This window comes from Pseudorasbora parva, chromosome 19, assembly GCF_024679245.1.
Source record: "Pseudorasbora parva isolate DD20220531a chromosome 19, ASM2467924v1, whole genome shotgun sequence".
Classification (NCBI taxonomy): domain Eukaryota; kingdom Metazoa; phylum Chordata; class Actinopteri; order Cypriniformes; family Gobionidae; genus Pseudorasbora; species Pseudorasbora parva.
The window spans coordinates 16960065-16987599 of record NC_090190.1 but is presented as its reverse complement, the minus strand read 5'-3'; the positions used below and the strand labels follow the sequence as shown (position 1 = coordinate 16987599).

General features: G+C 39.4%; 1 protein-coding gene across 1 annotated transcript in view; it reads left to right on the top strand.

The window, feature by feature from the left end:
* The first annotated feature begins 275 nt into the window (after positions 1 to 275).
* Positions 276 to 27535, top strand: part of jarid2b (jumonji and AT-rich interaction domain containing 2b) — a 131868-nt gene continuing 104608 nt past the window's right edge. Inside the window, exon 1 of the mRNA XM_067425997.1 lies at positions 276 to 784. Coding sequence (XP_067282098.1) covers positions 740 to 784 — 45 coding nt within the window. The 5' untranslated portion in view covers positions 276 to 739. The remainder of the gene's footprint in view (positions 785 to 27535) is intronic.

The following is a 27535-nucleotide window of genomic DNA, read 5'->3' as shown; positions in this document are numbered from 1 at the left end:
GCATCTATCGACTGTCTCGAATCCCTCTGAGCTGAAAAATAATTGAAGTCTTTCCCCAGTCCATATCGAATCCATGCTGATTGAATCAAGCATTCTTTGAATCGGTAACTTTAAAGTGGTTCGTTTCCGTGCCTCTGGGCGCAGGGTCATTTTGCGACGCTCCCTAAAGCGACAGTCCTTTTAAAGTTAGCGCTGAGCGTGCTGTCGGGTGTGATAGGCTGTTTAAAGAAAGAAGCTTCGCCTTGTGTTCAGATGAGCCAGTGGTGCTGCTGGAGAGTTCACTCACCGTCTGCTAGCTCCAGCCAAAACGGACCGCGAACCCTTTTCGTTTTTTAAATGTTTATTTATTTCACCCTATCATCGGATAAGCCTTTTAAAAACAAGATGTAACTCAGCACCGAACATTTACATCCTTACTTGAACAAACCTAACGTTACGTGTTTTAAAGAACCGGGATGATCATCACTGATGGAAGTTATTGTGGCGAATGGTTTTAACTATGGTATGCCGATGCGATTGTTTATTTTGCCCCTTACCCTTGGCGATGGATCCCTAATTTTGGGAGTATCGGTAATTCCACATTTCTACTAGGGATCATCACCGACCGAAGAGGGAATTCTACACAGCCAAGCAAACTACAGGGGATTTAAATCGCATTGCTCCGGGAAAAAGAAAAGAAGCAGGAAGAAAATTCATGTGGCGATTCTCTCCTTAACAGTAAATCATTTTGGATTGCAGAATGAGCAAGGAAAGACCTAAGAGGAATATTATTCAGAAGAAATACGTAAGTATTGATCGTTTGTATGCGGTTGACCTTAAGTTTGCTCGATGGTCTCGCGCTTGTGTCGATGTTAAATGCGTAAACTTTGATCACGGATGGCTCTTGTTGTGTTTAGTCTGGATTTAAAGCACGGTGTAAACGCATCCCACTATGTTCACAACACTTAAATATCTATTTTTGTCTCGCTTTTGCTTTGGTATCCCCGTTAGGAGTGCTTATGATTTGCACGACAGATGTTGGCTCACAGAACTCGTTTATAACACTGGACGTGTTTTGTTAGGGGCTATGTAGTTGGTACACAAACTCCAGTGTTAAAACACAATTGTGACTAGAATGGCTTTGTTTGCTCTTCATTGCTTTCCGCCTCAAAGCCACAAGGACAACCATGCCTTCTTTTATTCCGAGATTTGTTTTCCCGAGCTGAAATCTGCAGGAGTACTGGTCATAAATGCAACTATCCAAGTCCCCATGGTATCTTTGATTTGTTTATGTCGGATGTAACTCGTTCGTAAGTGTAAGCAAATGTCTCTTTAATGTTTTTAAAGTAACTGTGTAGGAACTTGACAACTGAGAATGCTCGATATTGATGGCAGATGTAGGCATTTTATTTAAGATTCAGTAGAGTGGATTGTTCTCAGTCTTTACAATTTTAAGTACAAACGCCGAACTAGAGAAAACAAGCTTGTGCAGCAGCCAGCATTGGGTATCTGTGCCTGAAACTCCTCTTTTTTTGTCTGCCTTTTCCTCTGAGAGTTTTTGCACGTTTTGTTGTTTAAGCAGATTAAACCTTGAATGTTACCGGGTCGTAATATTACAAAACTGATTAGATTAAGCGCATGGAATGTCGTTTATAGTGGAATATATACAGTCGCATTGCAGAGGTTCGCGTGCGAAGGAAACCGACCATTTTACTATCTCCACCAGTAGCCTACGATCTGAACCGGCAAACTCGTGGTATGTTGGAGAACGGGGGACTACATATAGGGCTTGAACTTTTCTGGAGGATGATTTACTCTAATCATGAGCGGAATTAAGCAAGGCTACCATAACAAAAAAACTGAGTCTCCTCGGAGACAGCCGACCAAACCTTTTAGTTAACCCTCAAAGAACTGACTGACTCTTAACCCGAGGTTTCCGGGCGCTTTACCTGCAGTTGAGTAGCAGTTTCTTTTATCATAGTTTGTGAGACTGTTGTTACAACTGTCACTGCCCACGTCCTTACTTTAGTTTATTCTCAAACCTAGCCAGCGCCGAGAAACATATTCCTGCCGGCGCGTGAAAGGGTTAGCTCGTGCAACCAATTTTGTCTGCCGCGTGAACTAGTCTTGTCACGTGCTCTCATATTAAACTTTTTTTTTTTATTCTTCAAAGAGCCATGTTTTGAACGGAATGGCTGCATGGAAATTACCTTGTTGCGCGTCTTTTTTGTATTTCAGTTCATCAGCAACAGGTTAACAAGAATGAAACAAACATTTGGGAAGGGTATAGGTTAGGTGACGCACCACGGGGGCAGTTTCCACGCACATTATCGGCAGTGCTCGAGCTCCATGACATATTATCGCTTTCCATAAAGGTGATGGAAATGGTCTTAACTTTGTGTACTTTTGTTGAACGTAGCTGCAGTGCGGTAGCTCACAAAATTGTGACGCAATTACTTTGTTGATTGATAAGGGAAATGAAAGTGATGACAAAAGTAGACTACGTTGTGACTATTTTTCTCTGAGAAAAATGGTTCAGTTATAAACCCAATGTACTATTATAAGTTTAAAAGCCTTGTCACTATAACTTGTTATAACTTGTCAAACTATTGTCAGGATAAGCGTTGGATTTTATTATAGCATAGCCATTTTTTAAATGCATATCTGGTGTATATTATGTTAAACAATGTCTGTGTGTGTATACTATATATATATATATATATATATATATATATATATATATATATATATATAATACATAAAAGTCTATACAGTACATTTCTCAAATTTCCATTAACTTAACATATTATCAAGAGTGATTGAGATTGTGAAGGGAATGTATTGGTCAGTCGTGTGTGTGAACTGTATGTGTTTAGGCATTTTTTGTTAACAAACATGGTTGTTAACAAAGCCAGGATTCATTTGAACCATTTTGAGTTCATTTGATTTTTGTATGGTTGCATGTCTGACAGGGATCTGCTCCATCTCATAGTGACCACGTGTTTTTATGGTCAGGGTCTGTTTGTGTGGAATGGACCTGAACCGTTCAGAACATGGCTGATCATGTCACATCTGTGCAGTGCAGGCTGTGCTAAAATCTGGTCAGGCAAACAACAAAAACAACCTGAAGGATCTGTCCCCCGGGCCTGCACAACTCTTGGCCCCTTGGATTCAGCCTCCCCTTAATTAGCGTAAGACAATTATACATGCTTGGCTTAACCATATCCCCTGGAACATGAGTGCAAGGTTTTTTTTGTTTTTTTTTCTTCTTCAATTTCTGTATTACGCCATTTTCCTTCACATGTGCTGTGAATATTATTAAAATTCATTTAGTGGAAAACGAGAGACGGAGAAAAAAAAAAATATGATAATAGATGTTAATAAGAGCAAACAAGGAAATGCAATTAGACCGTCCCTGATTGATAGACGTGTGTGAAAAGCAGAAGGGGGGGCAAGTATGCACTTCTGCTTTCAGACGAGCTCCTTTTAATGGCTTTCAGGCCGTCCTGACACTCTCTGAAACAACTTCTCTGTATAATTATTTTTGAGGGGTGTTTTTAGAGCGAAGAGTTTCGCTGGTTTTGATTTCAGACTTTGGCTAATGAATGCAGCCGGAGCTCGCGTTTGTGTTCCTGTTCTGTTGAAGTGAACATGGCACATGGTGTGGGGGGAACGGGGGGCTACCCATGGCTATTCTCTCTCTCTCTCTCTCTCTCTCTCTCTCTCTCTCTCTCTCTCTCTCTCTCTCTCTCTCTCTCTGTCTCTGTCTCTGTCTCTGTCTCTGTCTCTCTCTCTCTCTGTCTCTCTCTCTGCAGGCCCAGCTGGGGTCGGACCCTGATTCATAGACGTGTGGTGAGATAGGCACAGCTGCTGTAGGGGCCTTTACAAATGTAAAGAAGCTGTCAGTGTTTGTTTCATCAGGCGTACAACTGATGAGGGCCAAGTTGAAAAATCCACTGCAGTGTGTGGTGCAAAAAAGAAGAAGCTGGAAACAAAAATAGAGAGCGGGGCCAAGGCTCACCAAGCCCTCCCTCTGACCCCTTCCCCCGCTCCGAGTCCTCCAGCTTTACAATGTAAATGCGGGCACCTCGTCCATTTGTGAGGAGAAAGCTGCGAAGCTCTGCGTGTGTGCGTGTGGGAGATTGCATGTTTGCGTTTCAGCGCCTGCCGCTAGTTCCACTGTGGTTCATTTAACCCTCTGTTTTAATTCAAATGTTTTTTTCCCCCATGCATTTTCCTAACAAATGACATGGCACAATTAATGGATCACACCTGAGGCTAGCTGTTATAAACAGCTAATTTTGTAAGATTGTTAGTAGAGGTCATTTTTGAATGAACACTTTTAATATCCTAAAACAGTCTGGACTGTCTGTTACTTAATCATAGACGCATACTAGCTAAGAATCAAATAAATTCTGCTATGGTGAAAAATTGCCTTTTCTGATATTTACCTCTGATATTATAAGTGATTTAAATGAACCACAAGTATTGCAAATAAACCTTTTTTGAAAGGGTATAATCTGTAATGTCATGGGAAAGCCAAAACATATTTGATTGAATCTAGGGGATATTGAATAAAGTGTTATTAGTAAATTATCTGTGTGATTACTTGATGTTTTGGATTTTTTTTTTAATCGTAATTATAATGCACGTTAATGTGCATCAATTTGAATAAATGTGTGTATGCAGGATTTTTACCGTCTTTCATATTGTGGAAAAATGTGGGTAATTATCAAACAATTTTACAAAATTGCATATGAACAGAGGCTGTGTGTGAATATCTTAATGTAAAATGACAGCTCACTTGGTCAGATAGAGGCCTGCACGGTTGACGGTTTATTCATTTCAATCCTTTTATTTTTTCAGAAAGAAATTTTCCCTACCATAGTAACAATGCTTCACCTCACAACATCATTATGAAAATCTAGCCTGGTGCAGCCATGGATAAGTGTTACCATTCTCCTTTATGACCGTTGCGTCACCAGCTTGGCACATTATGCAATGTGACCTTTTGCTTATCGACCTTTACAATCATATGTGATCTAACCTTCACAAGTGCGGAGCTCCTTGGTCAATGTGTGACTGCATGCACAGGACACACCCCCACATCAGCAAACATGCACGGCGGTTACGTATACGGATGTGCCCTGCACGTAATGTGAGGAATTTGCTCTGCTGACATAAAAACAGGTGCAGCAGCGGCTTGATAAGTGGTACGGCTTAAGTATTACGCTCAAAAAGAATGTTCTCCCTCCCTGCCTTTCATTCCTCTGTCCTGTACTTTGTATTATGATGAGATAAGGGGGCAGAATATCAGATGAAGGCTTTCTCAGTGAATGTGGTGAGAGAGCTGTGGTGGATGATGCAAATCACACATGGGAGAGGGCTTTGGCTTTGATGGAAGACTAACAGCAGAATGACTGCACGAACGTGGCTTTGGTCCACGGTTACTTAATTGATGTATTGTTTTGGGCTAACAAAAGTGAAGTGTTGAGTCTTGACATAAGGTCTCTTAAAAGGTCGCATGTCAATTTCCATCTTACTGAAGGTGCAACACATTAGCAAATGTTCTGCAAAATTGTGCATCTATTGTCTATAGTGTTGCAATGTTTGAAGCATAGCTCACACAAAAGTGACTTTTCATCTGCGAAAAATTCTGTGAAAAAGGTGAGAATTACCTTCACCAGAGCCATTTCAGAGGATTATAACTTTTATTTAAGCTTCTTTTTATTGGTCAAACTAAAATTGGACTGGGTCTAGAGATTTTAGGGTTTGATCTTGAACTAGATCTGGATGAAAAACTATTTTTTTGTAGAGCAGAAGTTAAGCTAGGTTCACACGGTACAATTTTAGAATCATTTTGTTATCTGAGACAAATATCGAAGATTTCTTTTATTTCATAGGGCAAAAAAAAAAAAAAAAAAAAAATCACTGTCCAAATAATTCAATGTAAATCCCTACTACAAAAGATTGTATAAACCCACAGACTTTCTGCGGACTGAATTCCAAGCACTTATTTTAATCTAGAATACCAAAGGTGTTGGAATTGATATTTCTTGAACTATCCAAGCAATCGAGGAAGTTGAAATGGTGCGATCCAAAGGTTCAGTGGACCAGTATTCTTCAGTATTGGTCATTTTTATTACATCCTAATGCCTAGTAAATTCCAGAATTGGTACATCAAGATTGGTTCCCCTTTCAATCTGTATTTCCAGACATGCTCTCTCTGTTCCGTTGTATTTTGTCTTGCTTGCACTTGGCTCAAGGCAGGGTAACCTCACTGATGTTGTCGTGAATGCTGACATGTGGCCAAGACGTGGCAGCAACAGGCAGAACTCTTGGCAGTAGTACTTCCCTTTCACAACTGTGTTACACTCGGTGAGGCTGACAGACCGCTCTGTTCTCCAGAGGTGTTTTTGTCTTTTCCTCTGTCTGCTTTTATGAATCATTGTGCCATTGGTCTTTGGAATTGCAGTATATTATCGGATACATTCCGAATGCGCTGATCAGGTGCAGACTGGGATCGACAGTGCGTTGTGAAAGCAGCCATATTGAAAACATTTACTGTAATGAGGAAGTGGCTTATACCGTAATCATTTCAGGCTTTTAAAAATCAGCCTCTGTGGTTTTCATATGTGAGTGAGTGAGTGAGTGAGAGAGGGAGAGAGAGAGAGAGAGAGAGAGAGAGAGAGCGCTTTTAGATGGACGACCTCCCCCTTAGAGCGAAGTAATGGAAGTGTCTTTGGGTACGCTAACGTTCCTGCCAGAACATTTGTAATTCAGTGCTGCATCTCTCATTAGCCGGCGAGATGTGTGCCACTGGGAGCCATGTGGCTGCTTTTGTGCAAGTTCAGCTGCTTGAGGAGAGGCCAGTGGGGCCTCTCATAGGCCTGACACTGGGGTTAGTCATTTTGTTTACCGTTGAGGGCCCTAGTAAGACATGCAGTCGTGTAGTGTTTGACTTGCTGTGGCAGAAAGTGTGCTTAATTTTGCACAGCGCTACTATTCTAGACCAAAGGATGTAAGATCTGTTTGAGGTGTTGCTCAGCACAGAATCTTATTGTATTGTTTTGAAGACACCAGCACAGTTGAAACCACTGTTGAACTATTTACACTGTGTACATTCGGCTTTGTATACAGCATTAATCATTTGTTTTGGTGGCTCATCTGGATTGAAAGACATCTGTGCTTGATGTTGCTGTCGGCCTGGTGATTTTTCTATGGCTGCTTTTTGTATCGTGTTTAAGGAAACTTCCAGCATCTAAAGCTTTGCCAATTTGAATTCATCCTCCTCATCTCCACATTAGCGTGACTGAGATATATTGAGATTGTTTTGTTTTGAAAGTTTATGCGCTATTTGGACAGGTTATGTTTAGAGACAGGTGCTTTGATGGTTTTTATATTGGACGGTAGTTATTTACACTAAGTTTAATAGAAGATAGATGCTATTTACACTGAGTAAATAGTTGTAGATAATGTTTGGACCCAAGTGTAAATGGAAACAAATATCATCTTTTTTTTACACTGAGTGCAAGTTAGAGTCTAGCTAGTCATACACGTTTCAATGAATTTTTTTTTTTTTTTTACCAAGAATAAATTGAGAAATAGTAGGCGTTGTTAGTATAATTGGCCTTTGCCCTTTTATTTCGTTGTCCCTTTTGAACAAACTGAACTAAATTAAATGATATACTTTACTAAAAATGTATTGCTGTCTATAAAATGAAGTGCTTCAAGTCTAATTTACTCATTTATTTTTAGGATTCCAAAATGTTTAGCCTTACAGTCTCATAGGAATTATGCAGAAATTATAGCTTTTTATAGGTAAAACAGCTTGTCACTTGAGAATGTACCGTTAAATGGAGGGCTTTGTTTTGCACCTTATTGACTCCTTATAGGTTTGTAGTAGTACCTTATGTGTACTTGTCTTGTTTCCACAGAGCAGTACAGTACAGTACACAATTATTTCCGTTTAGATTGTCAGAAGTTAACGTTCCCAAAATACGGTAACGCTTTTTTGGGACTCTTCTGTTACCTAGCACCGTAGTCTGGTTCCTAAAGGGAGGAGCTAGACTCACTGCAGAACATTGATTGGTTAACAGAGAATCGTCACTTGTGCATTCTAAAAAGAAAATGACAACACAAGATGCGCTATTTTTTAAATATACAGTCGCAATACTGTTGCAACATAATGTTTTTTTTTGTCTTGTCTTGTGACAAACAGCCACATGTCGAGAAGCAAGAACAAAATCTGCTGTATTATCCTCCATTGTTGTTTACTGTGTTGCTTTCTTCTTCTCAGGAGAATCGCTACTTTCCAGCATACATCAAGTTAGGGTACTGTTGTTGGTGGAAACGCAAGCCAGATCAGGGTTTGCAGTCCTGAATCGTACTGTACTGTTTGGTGGAAACGGGTCGCAAAGTACTAGTATGGGTAGTTACATTTCAAAGTTGTCCCTTTAAGGAGATATATATATATATATATATATATATATATATATATATATATATATATATATATATATATATATATATATATATATATATATATATATAATAGCCATTTTAGAGAAATGTATAATATAACTAGTAAATTAATATGTCTTGATGTGTCTACATTTCTTTTAAGCATAAGCTTACCCTTATGTTAAGGATCTCCGGTGTCTGTTTAACACAGTTTGAGGCACTGAAAGGCAAACCTGTCCATGGATTTAATGACAGTCTCTTGTTTAACCCACAAAACCTTTTGACAGTCAAGGACAAATCTGACAGGATCCAGATAATATCATTAAATCCAGTTCCAGATAGAGTTTCAGCCATGGTGACTAATGGTGCTGTTAGCTCTGTAAAGTGATCTGAATTTAAATCACTTTTTACACCACAATAAGCTCATCAAAGTCATCAACTCCATTCCTCTTGTCAGTCGGCCGTATACATTATATAGCATTTATGTGCAACATTTCCAGTTGTCCCATTTATTGTCATGTTGGAAATATTTTTTTTCTAAACAAGCTACTTGCTGTTTTTTTCAAGACAGAAGTTTCAAATTAATTAACACTGAACAAACAATCATTTTAGGAGTAAATATAATTGAAAGTATAATTTAACGTTTCCACAGTAACTAAAACAGTGTCTTGGAAAAAAGGAACATTGATTACACATGCACTTTGCCACAAGAAGAGCCTAGCCACTATGTTTCCATAGTAACCACCTCGGTGCCAGAACACGGCGTCTCTGCCCCCCCTCTTCTTTTTTTTTTTTTTTTGAATCGCCACTTGAGTGTCTGAAAATAGTGGTGCTCTGCGGATGCTGAGAGCTCATAATGAGCTCTGGCTGCTCCGGGGGAGACAGAACAAGCTTCTTAACCGCTCACTCATAAATCAGATATTTTCAACAAATCCACAAGTGCTTTTTTTGCAACATGTGAAAAGAAAAACACTCGTAGCCAGAAAAGCCCAGGCGCTCAACTGACCAGACCGACTGAGGTTCGGTTTAATGGGGCCCATTCACACACAAATGCATGTGCATGTTAGCACTAAATGCTTGTATAATGCCGTCTGTTTTTATGCAGGTACTCAACAGCAAGGTTGGGCTGATATTGATTCTGTTGCTGATAAGTGGTGCTTTAGTCCAGATAGACTTGTGGTTAATGGCAGCGTCTGTTAGCTGTTTGTCTGCTGGCAGACGTGATCTGCAAGCTCCTTTGCTCTTCCTGTCTTTGCTGTTTTTTTTATTATATCGTCTCATTGGTGCTCTACTGGCCACTGAGAGCAGCACTTGAATCAGTGTCGCACTCATTGGATATACATGTACTTATCGTTATTGGTCTCTTCAACTTTGAGCTTGAAAGCGCATGTAGCCGCTTCTACAGCTGCCTGCCAATCAGGGTACGAATTACGTGGGTTGTATGGATCTGACTACCATAATTAAAGGAATAATTCTGATGTCATTGACTCACATGTTTTCAAACCTGTATGACTTTTGTTCTTCTGTGAAACACAAGGAGGTATTTTGAAATTAGTTTCAGCCTTTTTCATTGATCCAATAGAAATCATTTGGGCCTGTAACAACATTGAACTTTTAATGAACCCTTCCCTAAAGGAAATCAAAACAAAAAGTACTGTTTTATTTTAAAATTTAATTTTAACATTTGCATAAATCTTATTTAGGAAGTGTGGCTTTTTATTCAGTGCTACTTGGTATACATGTATGTGTGGTTTAAAATATACGATAAAGTGCACAGTACAAATTATATGATCAATAAGTTGACAACATGTTTTTACGTTGCTTAAGTTATGCAAGATTTAATTTTAATTAAATCTCCGCTGCGTGGCGTGTCCGTTTGTATTTCGGCTCCCGTGTTAACAGGTTAGAGCTTGCACATAGCGTGCATGACGCGCGTCTCAGGTGCGGCTCGAGCTGCGGCGAAACCATGTGCATGCTACAAAATTAACCGCTGCCTATTTTTCATGCGACACGCAATCGTGTTGGAAGCGTTTCCACTCCAGGCAAAATAGAATAGGAAAAGATGTTTAAATGTCATTTTGACACGAATATACATTAATAAAAGACATTTTGATGTTTAAAAGTCTCTAGGTTAACATATATGCAGATATATGCATAATTGTAATAAATAAATAAATAAATGATCGATTTTGAAATATTGCACCTGTTACAGAAGGAAATATTCGGTTGCATATTTTGCCGTCAATGTCTCTGCTGTATCAGTAAGCTATATATTTATGTTTAACATGAAGTATAGGGTTTCCCTGTACGTCACCTATAGCAGCAGTGCCGCGTCAGACACGTTTCTGCTGTGCAAAAACATAGAAACGCAGACACTCAAAAGAAATGCGCTCCTATGTTCGGTTTGGCTAACTGAAAGTAGTTTAACTGTCTGCCACAATTTGAACTTGTTATAAAGGTCTCATCGAGGAAAAACGTGCTGTGCTTTTGAATTATAAAAGTTAAATAATTAATTTTATTATAAAAATATTCATGATTAATCGATAGGCGATCGTTAATTCTCCCGACGATCGACTAATGGGTCCTGCACACTGTGCGATTTTTCAAAATCCTTTGCGAATGTCCCTTGTCAGACTGTACGAACATGATCGCCTTGTCACACTGTAAGAGCTCAGTTGTCATTAATGTCAGAATGCACGATAGTTTAAGCGCGCTAAAAACGGACGCGCGCAAGAAAACTCACCCGGAGTTTATATCATCAATGAATGACGCGTTCAGTGACAGTGAGCCGCATTACACGCGGGGCTGAAATGCTGGCTACAAAGAAATCTCTAGCACTCGTTTTGGTCATAGTTTGTCTTGAAAAACGGAGATATTTGACGGTCGTCGTAGGAGAAGTCACACTGCAGGATTCTGTGCCAAATCTTCTGACACTGCCAGAATTTCGTCTGAGGTAAAATTTGATCGCAGCGCTCATTAATCGGCTGCTGGTGAACACGTCAAACTAACGACCAAAGACGTCAGATTTTAGCCTAGGATCTGAGGAATCTTTTAGGATTACCTAAATTTGTCTCAGACGGCCAAATCGTGGCCAAAATCGCACAGTGTGCACCCGGATTAAGGAAACTTAATTGAATGCCCATCCCTAATGAGTGGTAGGCGATTTTAATTCGCAACCTCACTGCTAGATGTCGCCAAATTTACACAGTGCACCTTTAAGACAGTAACTTTTTATATATTTTTTTAAATAAAGTATACTGTTTTAAGATTGTAAAAATTTGTTCTGCATGACGCAACAAATACAATTTGGCTGCATTACGTGACCCTCAATCCAAAACATTACCTGTCGGAAAGTTAACCCCATTAAAAATCCTTATATAATTCAGATAGACTGGCAGGAGCCAAGGGGAAGTTGCCTCGCATAGCGCTGACAGATTTATGAGCAAACGCATATTATAGGATGTCACTCCTGTCACAGTAAATGCAGTAATATTGAGTGACAGCATCATGTTTCCAGTAAGCATGTTTTAATGTACACACACAAAGTAGAATATACAGATTTAGTCAGCCGTTAATTTCAACATGCTGTAATTTAGCTGGAATGAATGGCGTCTCAATTTCTTGCGAATATTTTGCTGAAGCGTCAAATTAGTCATAGTCTCTTATTCAGTGTCTGTGAAGGGACTGAGATTCTCCGCTGGCTTCTTCCTGTGGAAAGTCTCTGTGACAGGCAAGGAGAATAAGAACGACTTCTGTTTTTATGCAGCCTCATTCATACACAGGTGTGGGGAAATCACCTCGTTTTTGGCCTTCAATATTTGAAGTCAGCAGCCATTTGTGTTGTATTTGAAACGAGGGACGTAAATGCTCAGCTAATCACCTTTTTGTAGATTTGGTTTTGCATTTTGAGTGAAAAAAGCTAAATCTCACCCTCTCCACCATAAGCCTTCTTCACAAGTGAACGCTGGATTTGTTATTGTTTTTTTCCCCCTCCCACCTGTCAGAGATCTTTCTTTCATTTTGCACATAATTATTTTTTACATACCCTGATTGCTCCACTAGCCTACTTTCCTGCTCACCTTTTTCTTTTTTTAATCCTTTATTGTCTGTTTTCTTGAGTTAGCTGCCCTTTCCAGTGCTTCTCTGCTGCAGACTGGGAAGGGAATCATCTGCGAGAAAGTAACCACAATCCATGAGGTGAAAATCATTTCTTAATTGCTGCGATTTAGACAGTGACCTGCTTGTGAGAATGGGTTTAGTTTGATCTGAAAAAACGCCCTGAGCGAGCTTCTAACACCTGGCTGCCTGTCTGAGGCCCACACTGCCTAATCGGCCCTCCCAAAAAAAGCTGGTTTGGTAGGAGGAAAATGCTTTGTTTGGCTGTAGCGTGTGTGTTAAATGGGAGGCTTGCACATTAAGATCTGTTTACCTCAGACATTATGGATTTTATTTTTTTGCTCTGCGGTGTGATGATAATGGCTAATGTGTAGAATATTTTCTCGTGCTCTTCTATTAATTGAACTCACCTTAATGGCACACATGTTCAGAACTTGCTCACAGACACCAATCACCATTTCAAAAGATTTTTTTTATTTTTTATCTTTGTACTCATCAGTTTTGTTTATTTTATTATTATTATTTTTATTATATATATATATTTTTTTTTTACTGCCATCTGGGGGCAGTTGAATTCACATTTCAAGCAATTTGCACTATAGTGTGCCATTTTATGCTCAGTCTAAAACTGTTTTATGGTACAGTTATTGTATGCTGTTTTTAAAAAAAAAATGTTTGTATGTTCCTGTTTAAAAGTTTGGGGTTAGTAAGTTTATTTATTTACTATTTTTATTATTATTTTATTCGGCAAGGACACATTTAAAAGTTAAAGACGTTTACAAAGTTACAAAAGATTTCTACGATTTCATATAAATGCTGTTCGTTTTCCTATGATGATGAATTTTCTGTTCATCATAGACACTTAAAGGAAGTGTATGTAAGATTGTGGCCAAAACTGGTACTGCAATCACTTTCAAATTACTGTAGAGCGGTGTATCCCCTCCCCTCGAGGTTGCCAGATTGCCTGCAGGATCAGCAGGAATGTTTGTAGCTGCAGCTGTGGTAACTAGAGCAGATCTGGCAACCCAGATGCCGAAACACTACTGACTTCGTGATTGGTCGATAGGTGGAGGGCGGCGCTTCAGGCCAAAACACAACATGTCAACATCAACATCAGCTGAGGGCTGCAACAACAACTTTTAAATGACAATATCCTGGCCGGACTACTGTTGTCAGTGATATAAGTATTTGAAATTAGCATGATTTCTTAATGTCTAGTCACATATCAGGGCCATTTTATGATTAATAGAATTACATTTCTCACATTTTTCAGCTTATTTAACCAAAATAAAAAAAAGACTGTTTCCACAAAAGTCTTACAACATTGATGATAAAAAAAAAATATTAGATTGATTTCTTAAGGATCATGTGAAGACTGGTGGATTAATGCTGAAAATTCAGCTTTGCCATGACAAGAATAAATTACAATTAATGTTATATTTATATTAAAACAGAAATGTTATTATAGACTGTAATATTTCACTCTATCACTGTACTATATTTTTGATCAGTGATGCCTTGGTGAAAAGATGTTTTAAAAACATATTACAAAATCTTATAGCCTCAAATTTTTTAAATGTTGGTGTATTGAGTATTAATATTGTATTAATTTAATAATAATAATAATAATCATTTTAACTGTAACTAGGTCGAATGTTAACTGCAGAAGTCTTTGTGATTTGTTCCTGTATAATATGAAGACATATGAAAATAGGAAAAATTGAGAGGGTGTGTTTTTTTTTTTTTTTTTTTTGCATGCTATTCTATTTCTGCTTCAGTGTGGCGGAGAGACGGCAGGTCTTGCGCAGTGCCTGTCTGTGGTCACCCGGCCGCTGTGCTCCTGTCAACTGTCACTTTCTGCTGTGGTTGCATCCTTCAGCACCGGAGTAACTGGTAATCTTATCTCACTGTCAGCTCGCCTTACTCTTTGCCTGCCTTCTGAGCCCCCTTTAACCCCTCGAACCTCAAGCTGCCGCCAATCTGTCACCTACTCTCTGTCTTTCGAAGAAAGATTGAGAAAATGAACATGCGCTGAACTCCCGTATTTGACCTTATTATTCTTTGACAGTTTCTGCGCTAATAAATCCAGCTCTGCTGCTCTAAACTCACTTTGTACTGATCTAATAAGGATTATAAAGCAATTAACCATGGGGCTGTGCATTAACAATTATTTTACCACAGTTACCACTGTTATTAGGCAGGCACAGCACATTACCATGGTAAAATCACTGTGATGTATCGCGTTGAATGAATGGCTTATTGTTTTTCTAAATCTATTACAATATAAGGAAAGACATTTTTAATAACAATAATAAAAAATTGTATGACTGGCCATTTTGAAACAAATATCATCGAAACGGTTTTAGCTTCTGTCAGGAAAAAAAAGGTCCAAACCCCGTCTAGAACCCCAAAAGTGTTCAATTGGCTACAAAAACAAAAAACAAAAAATAAAAAGTTAAAATAAATATTAAGACTTTGCTAATAAATTAGCAAGTCTGCTGATTCATTTTTGAAAAGTTTTGGACATTTCAATAAAACCAGGCTAAACTAGTTAAGACTAGCTAACCGTATTAGTCTGGCTTCAGCTATTTTGTCCGCAGGGATGTCCTTTTAAATCAGACTGGCAGTTTTTAGTTTTTTTAAATGATATGCTAGCATACAATCAAAGCTATTGGTTGTAAATTAGGAATGTTCTCTTCTTTTGTCTTGCATTTTGGCAAGCTAGCACAGCATGAGGTCTTTTTATAGAATGCAAATAAAACATCTCTCAGAGTGTATTTTTAGAAACAAGCAAAACAAAACAAGAAAACCTCTTGCTGTGGTTATTTTTTATTGTACGGATACGTTTTACAGTTCTTAAAATAAAGATGGTCAACTAATAGCATGTTAGCAAATTGCTAATGGTTTGTCAGCCACAGACCAGTGGCATTGCAATCCCATAGAGGGGAGCCCCTTCCAAACCTGAGATCGGTTTTCATCCTAACTCTTTTTGGCTCTGTATTATCCTGCCAGATTGTCCTCTTCCTCTAGCTAATGCACTGTTATATGGTGTAATGTAATAATGATGTGTCTGTGAGAATGGTCAACTTTCTCTGCCTGTTCTTGAGATACGAATGAATGCTGTCGTTGGCTCACGTAGACCACGGCTGTTGTCACAAACTGATGATTGCATAACGTGCGCAGTGCGCAAACCGTCAACCCCTCTCATGGGGGAAAGACCGTAAATCTACCAGGGACTGTGGTGACACAAATGGTCACAATGGCTTGATCTTTCATGCTTGACGAAGTGCCTGAAAAGTGCTAATCAAATTTGTGCTGAGCGATCATGTTATTACATTTCCTGGAAAAGTGGTGGGTTGGTACCTTTGAACTAGTTGACCTTTTAGTGGGTGTTTACCTTTGAGGAACATTAGTTTAGATTAACTTAACTTAACACTCTTTTGTTTTCTAGCCTCATAATGCCCTGGCTGGCACAATGTTGCATTATGGGAAATGGAGGTATGTGGTAAAAGGAGTTATGGTGTTATCCATACCCTGGCTGGTTTTGGTCACTGTGTCTATGATGTTTGGGCCTCTCCTTCAATTTAAATTATGTTTTTTTGCCAGTAGGGTCCAAACAAGAGACATTGCTTTTCACTGTATGGAAAAAAAAAAAATTCTGCATTTTCTTTTGTGTTCCACAGATGAAAGTACATCATGCAGGTTTGCAATGACATAAGTTAAAATAGTAGCCTGACATCGCATTCTCAGATTGTAGTCAGACTATGTGTCTGATACTACTCCATTGGGCTGTGATTTATGGGGCGTTTCTACCAAACCAGGAAAGAAAATGCCTATGCACACAATTGGATAGACCTACAACCAATCATGGAATGAAATCACAAATTAGAACGAATTCAAACCAAGTGCTCTTTTGTGACGTGGATGATTTCCGTTACTGTTGTTCATCTGTCAGTCATCGTATAAAACCCGCCCTGATGATTTGATTGGTCCAAACAGCTCAGCTTAGTCCAGACTGAACTTCCCGACCCCAAATTATGTGGGCGGGGCTAAGTTCTGCTAACATCCAGGCAATTAAATTACTTTTTTTGTTCTGTCCTCCAACAGGCAAAATATCATGTGGTCACTGGCAAGGAAATGTAGTAGCACACTTCTCAACAATATGTACATAACATTCCTATCTTTGACACAAATAACGCAAGTTATGAGTTATGCACTTAAGTTTAGCGCCTAGGTTTAAGGGACTGAATTCCCAAAACCCAAGTATGGACAATAATAATGTGCTATGTGTTTTTATGTATAACTGCTGATTGTTCTTTGCAAAATTTACCCGATATGTGAGGTTTGACCAAAGTTTGTAAATTTTAGTGGATTCCCGCTCATGTACGGTTGTATATATGCTGTTATCTTGGCAGGAGACCAGATCATTGCAGTTAGGATGACACACTGAAGGTCTATTTTGAAGAAAAGTCATAAAGTCCTCCTTCAGTGTATTTTTACTTATGGCTAAATTGAGGCCTATACCAGAAGAAAATAGAGTGAAGAGGTTTTGAGGTTTTTACTTGATGGGCTCTTCTGGGAGATGACTGGCACACATTCAGGGCCTGCTTGGTTTTCGTCAGTCAGGGAAAATTGGACAGATTGCACTAACTCTTAATGTTTTCCCATGACTTCTACATCAAAGGAAGTGATATTGCTAAAATAAGAGAGAACATGCTCAAGCCAGCTCTGCTTTTCTTTGCTGTTGTGAGGCAATCTGGTTGGTCTAAGCGGTGGTATCTGCATTCGCAGGTGGGGCGTCTTAACTGTCAGGTCAACCGTGCATGACTGTGTAGAGACATCCTGTAACGTGAGAGCCTCAATCACTCTATCGCTATAACTGCTAGCGTCCAGTTAGCATCATAGAACAGAACCTGTTATGACGGAAACTACCGTGGTTAACATCATGGACATTGGAGCTATCAGTTTTCAGGCGTCAGTGGTAATAACAAGAAATCAATTACTGGACAGATCGTATTCATGGCTTGGGAAGCACCTGGATTTTGCTAGTTGCTGTAAACTTTTTATCACATGTTATTGTGTTATATTTTATCAGGTTAATGGGATTATTAATATATATTTTTTTACACTTATTGGAACATACGACGTGGAGAATACAACAGGAAATGATGAGGGGAGAGGAGTAGGAATGCCTCATGATTTTTCATAGCAGATTACGTTTATTATTATTATTATTATTATTAAAATTATTTTAAGTAAATGGGCAGATTCTGATACCAGTTGCTGATTTCTCTTACAGAAAATGTACTTTTTGTTTATTAGCTCTATTCTAGGTCAAACTGGTCTTAAACAAACATCAAAAACAAATATTTGTAGCCATTTAAAATTGCAGGCAACCACTACATTTCAGTCAAATTTCAAAGAAAGATTCTACCAGACCCATAACATGAGCAATTGTTTTTTATTTAAATTAGTTTGTAATTGTCTTTAATGGGCATTATACAGAGGTACGAGGGGAAAGAAAAAGCCATTGAAACCTTTCTAAAGACATTCAGTTCCCTTCAGCAATACATTTCAAATAAACTCCCACTCCCAATTCAATATTTATATTCTTCTTCCAATATTTCGTGAATCACAAACAGTGAGCTTGCTGTGCCTCATATTTTCTCTCCTTGCGTGTCTGCACTTATCTCCTCTTTGTGTCCATCTTCAGCGTGTCTGTCACCCGTTAATGTCTTGTTTACAGACTTTTTAATGCAGTATTTTCACACAAATTACATTTTGGAGATGATTGCAATGCAGTTTGTGTATAAGAGCAAAATAAAACAAAAATGTTGCATGCTGCATTCAAACTTGCATTACCTTAAAGAGCACCATGGCTCAATGTTTTGGAGCACATGCTTTAACCATGGTAGATGACTTAATGGCGTTTTTTTTTAATTAGAAAGCATAATGATTAAGACCAGAAATTATGAAACCAGTTTTTTTTAATTTCCCAGAACAGGAACATTTATTTCTCCTAGCTTCACTGTAAGGTCATGCTCTCAGAAACCTATTTAAGATCCCTCTGAAAAAATCAGAAAAACTGATGCACAAATGTGCCATAAACCCTTTCCTGAGGAAAATATGTGGGTCTGGGGAAGAATGCATAATACAAAATAAATAAATAACAATAATCGAAGTGTGTGAATCTAAGTACAAGGATCTTTGATAAATGATTAATTTGCGTACATGAATACATATAGTCGTCGCCTGTAGTCAGAGCTGAATTTAAGATGGCCTCTGAAGGCTCTCTTCCTGTCAGGCTGCTGTTAACACCTCTCCCCTGCTCATAGGGGGCGCGGGGGCTTTCTTTGTTGCAGCTCACCAAGAGAAAAAGAAATAGTGGAAGGAGAATACAGAGCCTGAAGCGATAACAGCCATGACGACAGGCCCATCACTCCACCAAAATCCACACTTCTGCAGAATGATATATCGGCTCATGTCCAACACCATGGAAGTGATCACTTTTTCTTTTTTTTATCCCTTTTTCAGACCTATATACGTGTATATACTAAGAAAGTGCAAAATGACACTTTCAAAACTGATTCGTCAGTGGCTTGTCTAAACGACTACTTGACTACAGCCATAGTGTGTTTAGAAAATGCACACTATGGCTGTGACATGCAGCAGGGAACATAATTGCAGGGGTCTTGATGTGCCTACAAATGGCTTTTTTTTAAATTTATGAACATTTCTTTTTAAGGAGATGCATTTAAAGACTCAACTTTCCGAGAGGGGTTTACATTATGCTTCCACTAAAAATATAGAAATGAAAAAAATCTAGTTTGACTAGTTGACCTCTCTAATCAGCTAGTTGCATTTGGGCTGGTTAGTCATTTCTAGCATATCAAATTTACACACTTTTTGTCATTCAAGGGGGGTTTTTAAATGTCATGAGAGAACTCAGGACTTGTTTAATTGTTAATAGACGAGAGAACATGTTTTACATCCTGCATAAACCAGCCTGACCTCCCATGGCTGCTGCCACATTAGCCAGACGGCCAGGAGGCAGAGCGTGTGTTATTTGCCTATCCGTTGAGTGTGTGCGTTTTGAAGCCATTCATTCGGAGTCCCTCGTCTCCTGTGTGTAAATTTCTGTCACCGCATGGCTGGTTTCCTCCTGTGAGTAAACATAAAGGTCCGAGTGGTTAAGAAGAAGAGTCGCCGTGCCTCCTGCACAGGGAAAGAGTTAACTACTCACGCAGGAATGAGGGAGAGTGTGCGAGCGAGTAAATGAATGGCTGTGAAAGCGAGCAGCATGCTGCTGTTGTTGGGGTGTAGGAGGGGGAGAGAGGTAGGCGGCGCTATGAAGATGCCTGGCCAAGTCTGTGGTCGCTTGCTGTCTCTAGAGGGTATCTGATTGGCTGGCACTACGTTAGGAGAACAAAGTACTTTTGATGGGTACGCTGCACATCCCTGGGTCTAATAGGGCTTTCTGGGGGAAGGGGGGCATTGTCCTGCCATTAGCCGGCTGCTAAGAGGCCCTAGCATTGCTGTGGTAATTGTTTGAAATGCTACCATTTTTCTGCTGCGTACAGTATGTATAGTATGCAAATATTCTGAATACAATGTGGAGTACAGAACCAAAGTTCACTGTCAAATGCACTTGACTTGAACTTCAATTTCCAATATAATGATCCATTATTTTATGAGATGGTCAGTCAGTTTTAATATATTATGAGATTATGAAAAATAACCATATTTATTTTTAGATAACTGGACACCACTCACAGAATTAAACTTGCAACAACATGCGTTTAAGTAACCACAGTGTAGCTGTTTGAAATAATTGTTATTCTATAATATGCATTGTTAAAATATATTATAATGGATAATGATGATAATACTAATACGTTTATTTTTATAGTGCCTTTAAAAGAACCCAAGGTTGCGTCACAAAAAAGTACAATAAAAGAATCAATTGATAAACAAAGTAACAGGCAGTCTGCTTATTACAATCAAGGTGCTCAATATAAGAACACGGCGTTTTGGCTCTTAAATTAAATCTCCCTCTAAGCATGTACTGTTCCTTATTTGACAAGGATTGAGGGATCATTTGAAGCGGTGCCATTTTCAGCATCTTATTTTCGCGGAGCTGAATGTTGCAGCAAACTTTGAAATTCCTGCCAATTTACATTTTGCAAAATTGTCTTTTTTTGGCCTTACTTGTTAGCGACTTACAAATTAATTTTGCTTTCTTGCTTTCTTTTTTTTTCTTCTAACACTCAACACTTTTCCTCCGTGCCAATCCATCTGCCATTGTTGAAATTGTCTTTAAACAGCCATAAACATTGTTCATTCAGTTCATTTGACTCCAATAAAAACACTTATCTTCACGCAGTGGTGACGGAAGCTATAAATGCACCCAAATCAAAGGCTCTGTATGTGTAGAGAGAGTGAACGAGTGACACTTTTTAACATGCAGAAAGCTTGATGTTGCGATTTTTCTTTAATAATAAAAACAGGAACATTCCAAAGACGTATTTACTTTTGAAGGAGGGACACAGGCCTTATCTAGACAATTGAAAGGGATGGTATTTTGGCTTGACTGAAGTAACCTTCTGTTAACACTCTAGAAAACAACAAGAATTTTTGCAACATTTTAACAAATCACCTAGAACACTGAATAAACCTCATAGTAACACCCTAGCATCGTGATGACATTTTTACTGTTTATACCTCCAGATAAAACTTCTGATTTCCTCCTTTTTTCTGTCATGATTTAACCACTGTTAAAGGAGAGAGTGGAGGATGATGATACATTCTGAGTATTGATGATCTGTGTTTTCCCCCTCCCTCTATTTTCAATCTGCTTTTCTATTAGTCACCGTTTCCTCTTAGTGAAAGTGTCTGCGTCACCTGCACCTGAATGAACGCCCTGCTTAGCCTGGATATGTAAATTAAGCTTGGCATTAGCAGTTGCAATTGCCTATAATTAGGTAGAAACATCCTGTGTTACCTGTAGTACGCTCTCCAACCTTGTATTGAGATGTTATTGTGCCTCACCTCATTGTTATCACTGAAGCATGTTGGGATCCTGAGCTAGTTTCAGATGTTAATGTAATAACCTAGCCTTTACTGAAATGCATGCTGGCCCATTTGCACCTAGAACTCTAGAAAAGGTGAGAGGGGGCATCGTAGAAGTTTTTTTTGATCATCTCTTACAAATGACCTTGCTAAAATTAGTGTGTAGTTCCCTGTAAATTCTGCACCTCAAGTGGTGAGGGTATGTGGAGTGAAGGAAGGGTATGCGTGTTTAAGGTTACACCCTTAAAAATAAAGGTGCCAGGAAGAACCAAACATGGGTTTTCACAGTGATGCCATAGAAGAACCATTTTTCGTTCCCCAAAGAACCATTTTTTTCTAACCATTTTAATAATCTAAAGAACCTTTTTGGAAAACAAAGAACCTTTTGTGCAATGGAAAGGTTCTTTGGATATTAAGGCTTGATATAAAATAGAACCATACACCCTGCCAAAGAACCATTTAAGAAACTTTAGTTTTAAGAGCGTAGTCTGCTTTTAGCTATGCTAAGGAAATGGGGTTTCCCTTTGTGCTTCCCTGCAAGTGACATTTACCAGGAAGTCAATGCTGTCTGTACTGAGATCAGTTTCATTTCGAGTCATACGGATTGTAATTACATGTAGATCACAGGTGAAGAGTTGTGCAGAAATCAGTTTTGTGTTGAGCAGGTTGTAGCCTAGGAATCTAAATGAGTTTCCATTTTTTCAAATAAGCAAACCTTATTACTAAATAAAACGAATACTCCTGTATACACCAATATTGTATTCATTTTTTTTTGTTTATTTTAATGAATCACTGTCTTTTTGAACCATGTCACAAGTTTCTGTTCATGTATATGATTAAATTGCATAAAATGTTAGCCTGGAAAATGTTTAAAGGCACCATGTCAACTGTAGAGTTACGGAGCTTACTGGATGTTCTGGTAGCATTTTTACTTTGATACATTTTTTTGGCCATTATTGCTATTCACCATAGGTTTGTGGGTGGTTTGTGAAGTTTCAAAACCTCTCATGGAAGCTTTCATTGCCGTTGTGTATTAGCTGATTAAAAAGTACAGTAACACATGTATAGGTGGAAGTGAGTAGGAGTAAACATGATGAAAGGCTCATGCACGCAGCTGAATCGCGGAATCTAATCAGCACCGCTTCCTGGCGTTTCATTGATTTTCTTGGAGGCCCACGTTGGGGGAAATATCTAAATGGATCTCTGTGTGCGTAATGCAGTTTCCGACTGAGGTTGAGTAAACTTTTGGTTTTTAAATGTTAAGACTCTAAGGCTTCTCGTTTGAGTGTTTATGTTTGGAATAGGATGTTCCTTTTGAAACTGTTCCATTTCTATATTTTGTATTTTGCACACACATCAATAGTTTTCTGTTCTTCCATTACAAGCATCTCACTCTGAAGTATCAGAAGTGACGTTGTCATGTTCTTTCCAAGCCAGATGCTGTGGAGGATGTTGGTTATTGACCCCCTGCATCCTTAAACATCAGTCTCTTTTCCCACAGTCGTTCTCGTACCATGGCCATCTACCTCCCACTTAAGATCCAGAGGTTCAGCCAGTGGTGACGGCGCATCCGTTTACTCCCCACATCCCCATCATTCTTTTCTTTCCACGTACTTGCAGAATGGGAGCATTTGTGTCAAGTTTCTTTCTCAATCACGTGTGGGTGACTGGCCCTTACAATGGGAACACTGTAGGCTCGGTTCCCAGCAGAGAACTCAGTAGTTCCTGCCACTGAAGGAGGGAGAGATCTGGATGGGAAGGCTGGCTGATACGTGTGATCCATTCCTCCCCCGACTCGGCTTGCTGAATAGCGCTGTGTCTTTGGTGAGAAAGCCGGCTGTTTTGCAATTCCAGCAGTCTGACTTGCATTTCGGTGCATTACAGACCTATTCTCCACTTGCACCAGTGTTGCATCTTATGCTTGAAAATTAAGCTGCAAGTTGTGACTTGTTAGAATCTTCCCAAGTCTTAATCTTATCCTGCACTTCACAGCACGCTTTGAGTTATAGTGAGAAAAATGTGTTTGTGGGTTGGGACTTTTGAGGCCTTGGCAATTCAGTAGAGCAGCCAGGGAGTACTATAAATACTTTTCTGAGAGCTGTGTATGCAAGCCAACCATGTGACCAGCATATCTGGACATCTGAAATCCCAGGCTGTGTCCTCTGGTTCCTGTAAGACAGTGGCAGAGATTAATAAATGCTCTCAAGACAACAGATGTTTGGCCAGATCTCCCCATACCTGCTTCTCTGGACTCTGCATCTCAGGCAAGTCTGGTTTACCATCCCAAAGTGGAAATTGGTGTTTAAGAAGAACAATGGTTCAACCCTTTACTTTGCTTTGTGTGAATGTCTGGTGATGCCAGATCAACAACTACAACACAGAAAAAAACAGCATGTACAGTATATTTATAAACCCTTTCTTAAAACAATTTTTTTTTTAGGCTAGTTGTTTGCTGAATCGTGAGCAAACTTTGTTAAATCAGCCAAAAAAGCAATGTTGTTTCAGAAGTGGTGCATCTAATTACAATTAAGTATATGTAAAACCAGGAATAGCCATAAAAAATAAACTGGATCAATTTTAATTTCATGTCATGTTGGCAAGCAGAGCTGACCCTCAGAAGCAACTGCATGAAACACGGCTCCTGTTACCTTATTCAGTAGGTAATAGATCCCTCGTTCTCAGTTTACCTCAAAAGAGCAGACAGTCTCGTACCGATGGTGTGAGATGTGTTTTAATGTACATGTGCAGGGGAGAGGTCGAAAGGAGGGCTTGTGAGAAAATAATCCAATTAGTCAAGACGCCACAGTGATGGTGTTATTACTTCAACCAACTTTTATCACACCTCCAACGTCATTGTGCCAGTTTACACGGCATAAAATGTGCTAGTCACACATTGTTCAGCGTTATATTTCACTTTTTGGTGTTTGATGCTAGTCAGCGTTCAAAGGCTACGTCTGGCTTTAGGAATGTCTGGAATGAGAGTTTGGAGCGTGTCTGCATAACCTCAAGAATTCCTTGGGATGTTACCCATGACCTCATCAATGATTTAAAAATAACTTCGTCAAGCCCCTTAGTGGCACAGCATATTTTTAGCCCTGTAAGAAGTAAACTTGCCAGATATTAATGAACCTTTTAATGGTCTTTCTTAATGGTGATCATTTTGATTTACACTTGAAGGGGTTATGTGAACTGTGAAGTCATGTGCAACTGGATTTTCACTGGAAGTTTGAAAGGCTTATGTGGTAAAAGTGTCTTTCTCCCCTGGGGCTACAGTATATCAGTGCTGCTTTGACCGCCAAGCTGACACCTTTGTGTAGGCATAGAGTCTTTAAACCTAGAGGAATACAGCGCTGTAAACTGATTCTTAATGAGCATTCCATGTTAACAGATTCCGATCAGCAGTTATACTGCCGCCTTTCTGGTTGCTTGGAGATAAGGCCAATGTTTGGAGTCCAATTCCAACCCCAACCAGTTGAATGTTCTAGATCTGGTTCCACTCAGACCTGTTTAGCAACCTGTTGGGACCTTGAAACATGAGTTGTCCCAATCAACACGTTGCCAGGACAGAACGAGAATAAAAACAGGGACCTAGATGTCCGGTGGGGACAGGGAGGGAGGAATGTTTGTTGAGATAAGGCAGTGTGTGATTTAGGGATGTTAGAGTTGGATGAGTGGCCAAACTCCACCCTTCGGGAACATGGTGTGGATGCAAGCCAGCAGTAAAAACTGTCTGAAATTTCTGAAGTGTTCCTATCAAGTGGACAATGGTCGGAAATGGAAAGGAAGCACACATGATATTTAGTTCAATGTACTTATCTAAGACTTTTCCAAGGTATTGTTAGAGCACCAGTCACTTGAGGCTGAGTTTGCAAATGTTATCACTTTGAGGTTGCCTGTCAAATTCTGTAAATCTGGTTGCTAGATGTACAGTAATGTTAGCATTAGGACGTTTCTTTTTTAGACAGTTCTTCGCGTGTGAGTTGTCTCCCCAACAAGATACAATCGAGGTCAGTCATAAAGGTCTTATCCCAAATAGGGCTGTGGCGGTGGCAGTTTTTTACAACCGCGGTGGCTGATTAGCACCGGTGGTGCTGAGTCAAACAATTTTTTTTTTGGTATGTGAATGCTGTTTTACATGAATATTATGACACGAGTGAAGCACAACACTTCATTTACAAAATTAATAATATGTTTTCAATTAAATGTTACCTCGCAACCATGGAAACTCTCTCAACTCTCTCAAGATCTGGGAAAATAAGAGTCCAGTAGAATAAAATCGGGTGACCAGATCGCAAAGCGCTAAGCTTCGGAATGAATGTTATGTTTCCATGGCTGTGAGGTAACTTTTTTTTTTTTGCGGACCTATTATGTATTTTGTAAATAAAGCGTTCTGCTTCACTTGTGTCATAATATTCACGTAAAATGTGATAGCTTTCCTATAGCTCAAACAGTAAAGCATGGTGCTAGCAATTCCAAGGTCAGGGGTTCGATTCCCAGGGAAAGCAAGAATTGACAAAATGTAAAATGTGTACCTTGAATGCAATGTAATTCGCTTTGGATAAAAGCGTCTGCCAAATGCGTAAATATAAATGTAAAACTGCATTCACATACCAAAAAAAAAAAAGTTTGGCCGACCACCGCCGGTGCTACTCAGCCACTGCGGTGGCGCTCTACCACTGCGGTGGTGCAGTTGTCATGTTCACCGACACAGCCCTAGACCACCTCGGTGGTAAAAACTGCCACCGTCACAGCCCTAATACCAAATGGTCACCCTCAGCCCTTGCAATTATCTTTCGAGTTCTCACTTTCTGGGGATGGAATGTTGCATGGCCTGTCAGGTATTTGTCCATTGTGAAGTCCACACCAGTGCTCGCTCAGCAAAATGATGGATCGAGGCATCATAGCAGATTTAAAATTTCCTAAAAATTTCCTAAAATCCAGATATTGAGCCTTCTAATTTACTGCTCTATGACATCATCAATTGGATGATGTTTTTCTGTGCATTCAGACACACTCTCGCTACTGTTCTTTGACTCATCAAAAAAAATAAAAAAAAAATAAAAAACTTTCATGTCCTCTACAATGATATGACTCATTAGTAGCATAGAAATTACTTGTGTGATGTGGTTCAGGGTTTGAGGCTATGACTTCATTACTGCTAGTGTCTCCACTTGTTTATAGGGGGAAGTCTGCACAAGGCAACCGGGTAGACCTCCCGTATACTGTCCCTGGGTGGCTTGTTCCCAGGTTGTGGTGGAGCTTGAGTAAGGGTGACTGGGAGAAAGACGCCTGGGTAGCCAGAATTATAGAGTTGGGAAAAGGACTGAGGAGGCAAGTCAGACGGTGGTACCAATTGGACGAAAGCCTGGCAAATCTTGAATGGTGAAATGTCACGCCAAAAAACATACTGGTCATGTGGCACCTTTAATGACTGAGTGAGCAGATTCAATCCACCCATGGCCTCCTGGAGACAGTGTTCCACTTAATTACAGTCATTTATTTACTTACCACACCGGAAAAAGCCCCCTGTGATGAGTGAGTGTATATTTAAGCCCACACAGTGGTTTCACCATGACAGCTCCACACAGTAGCAGTGCAGTGTGGCAGAGCTGTAAGCTGTAGTGAGAAGGGGATGTTTGAGCTAAGATGTATTTTAGAAAGTGCATCCTGTACATCTTCAGCCAACATGACTGTGGACAGGAGCTTGTCCAAGATACCTCCTCCGCGAGAAAAGCAGCTTCAGAGTATTCTGGAAATGGGCAAGCTAGATATGTTTAGAATGGCACTTGATAGTGAAGAGCAAGTATGGTGTTATGGACGAGCTCTACTTGCCATTCTCTTTAATTCTCCTTCAATATATTTTATGCTTACTCTCCTTCTTCCTTCTCTCTTGTTATTCCCCTAATCA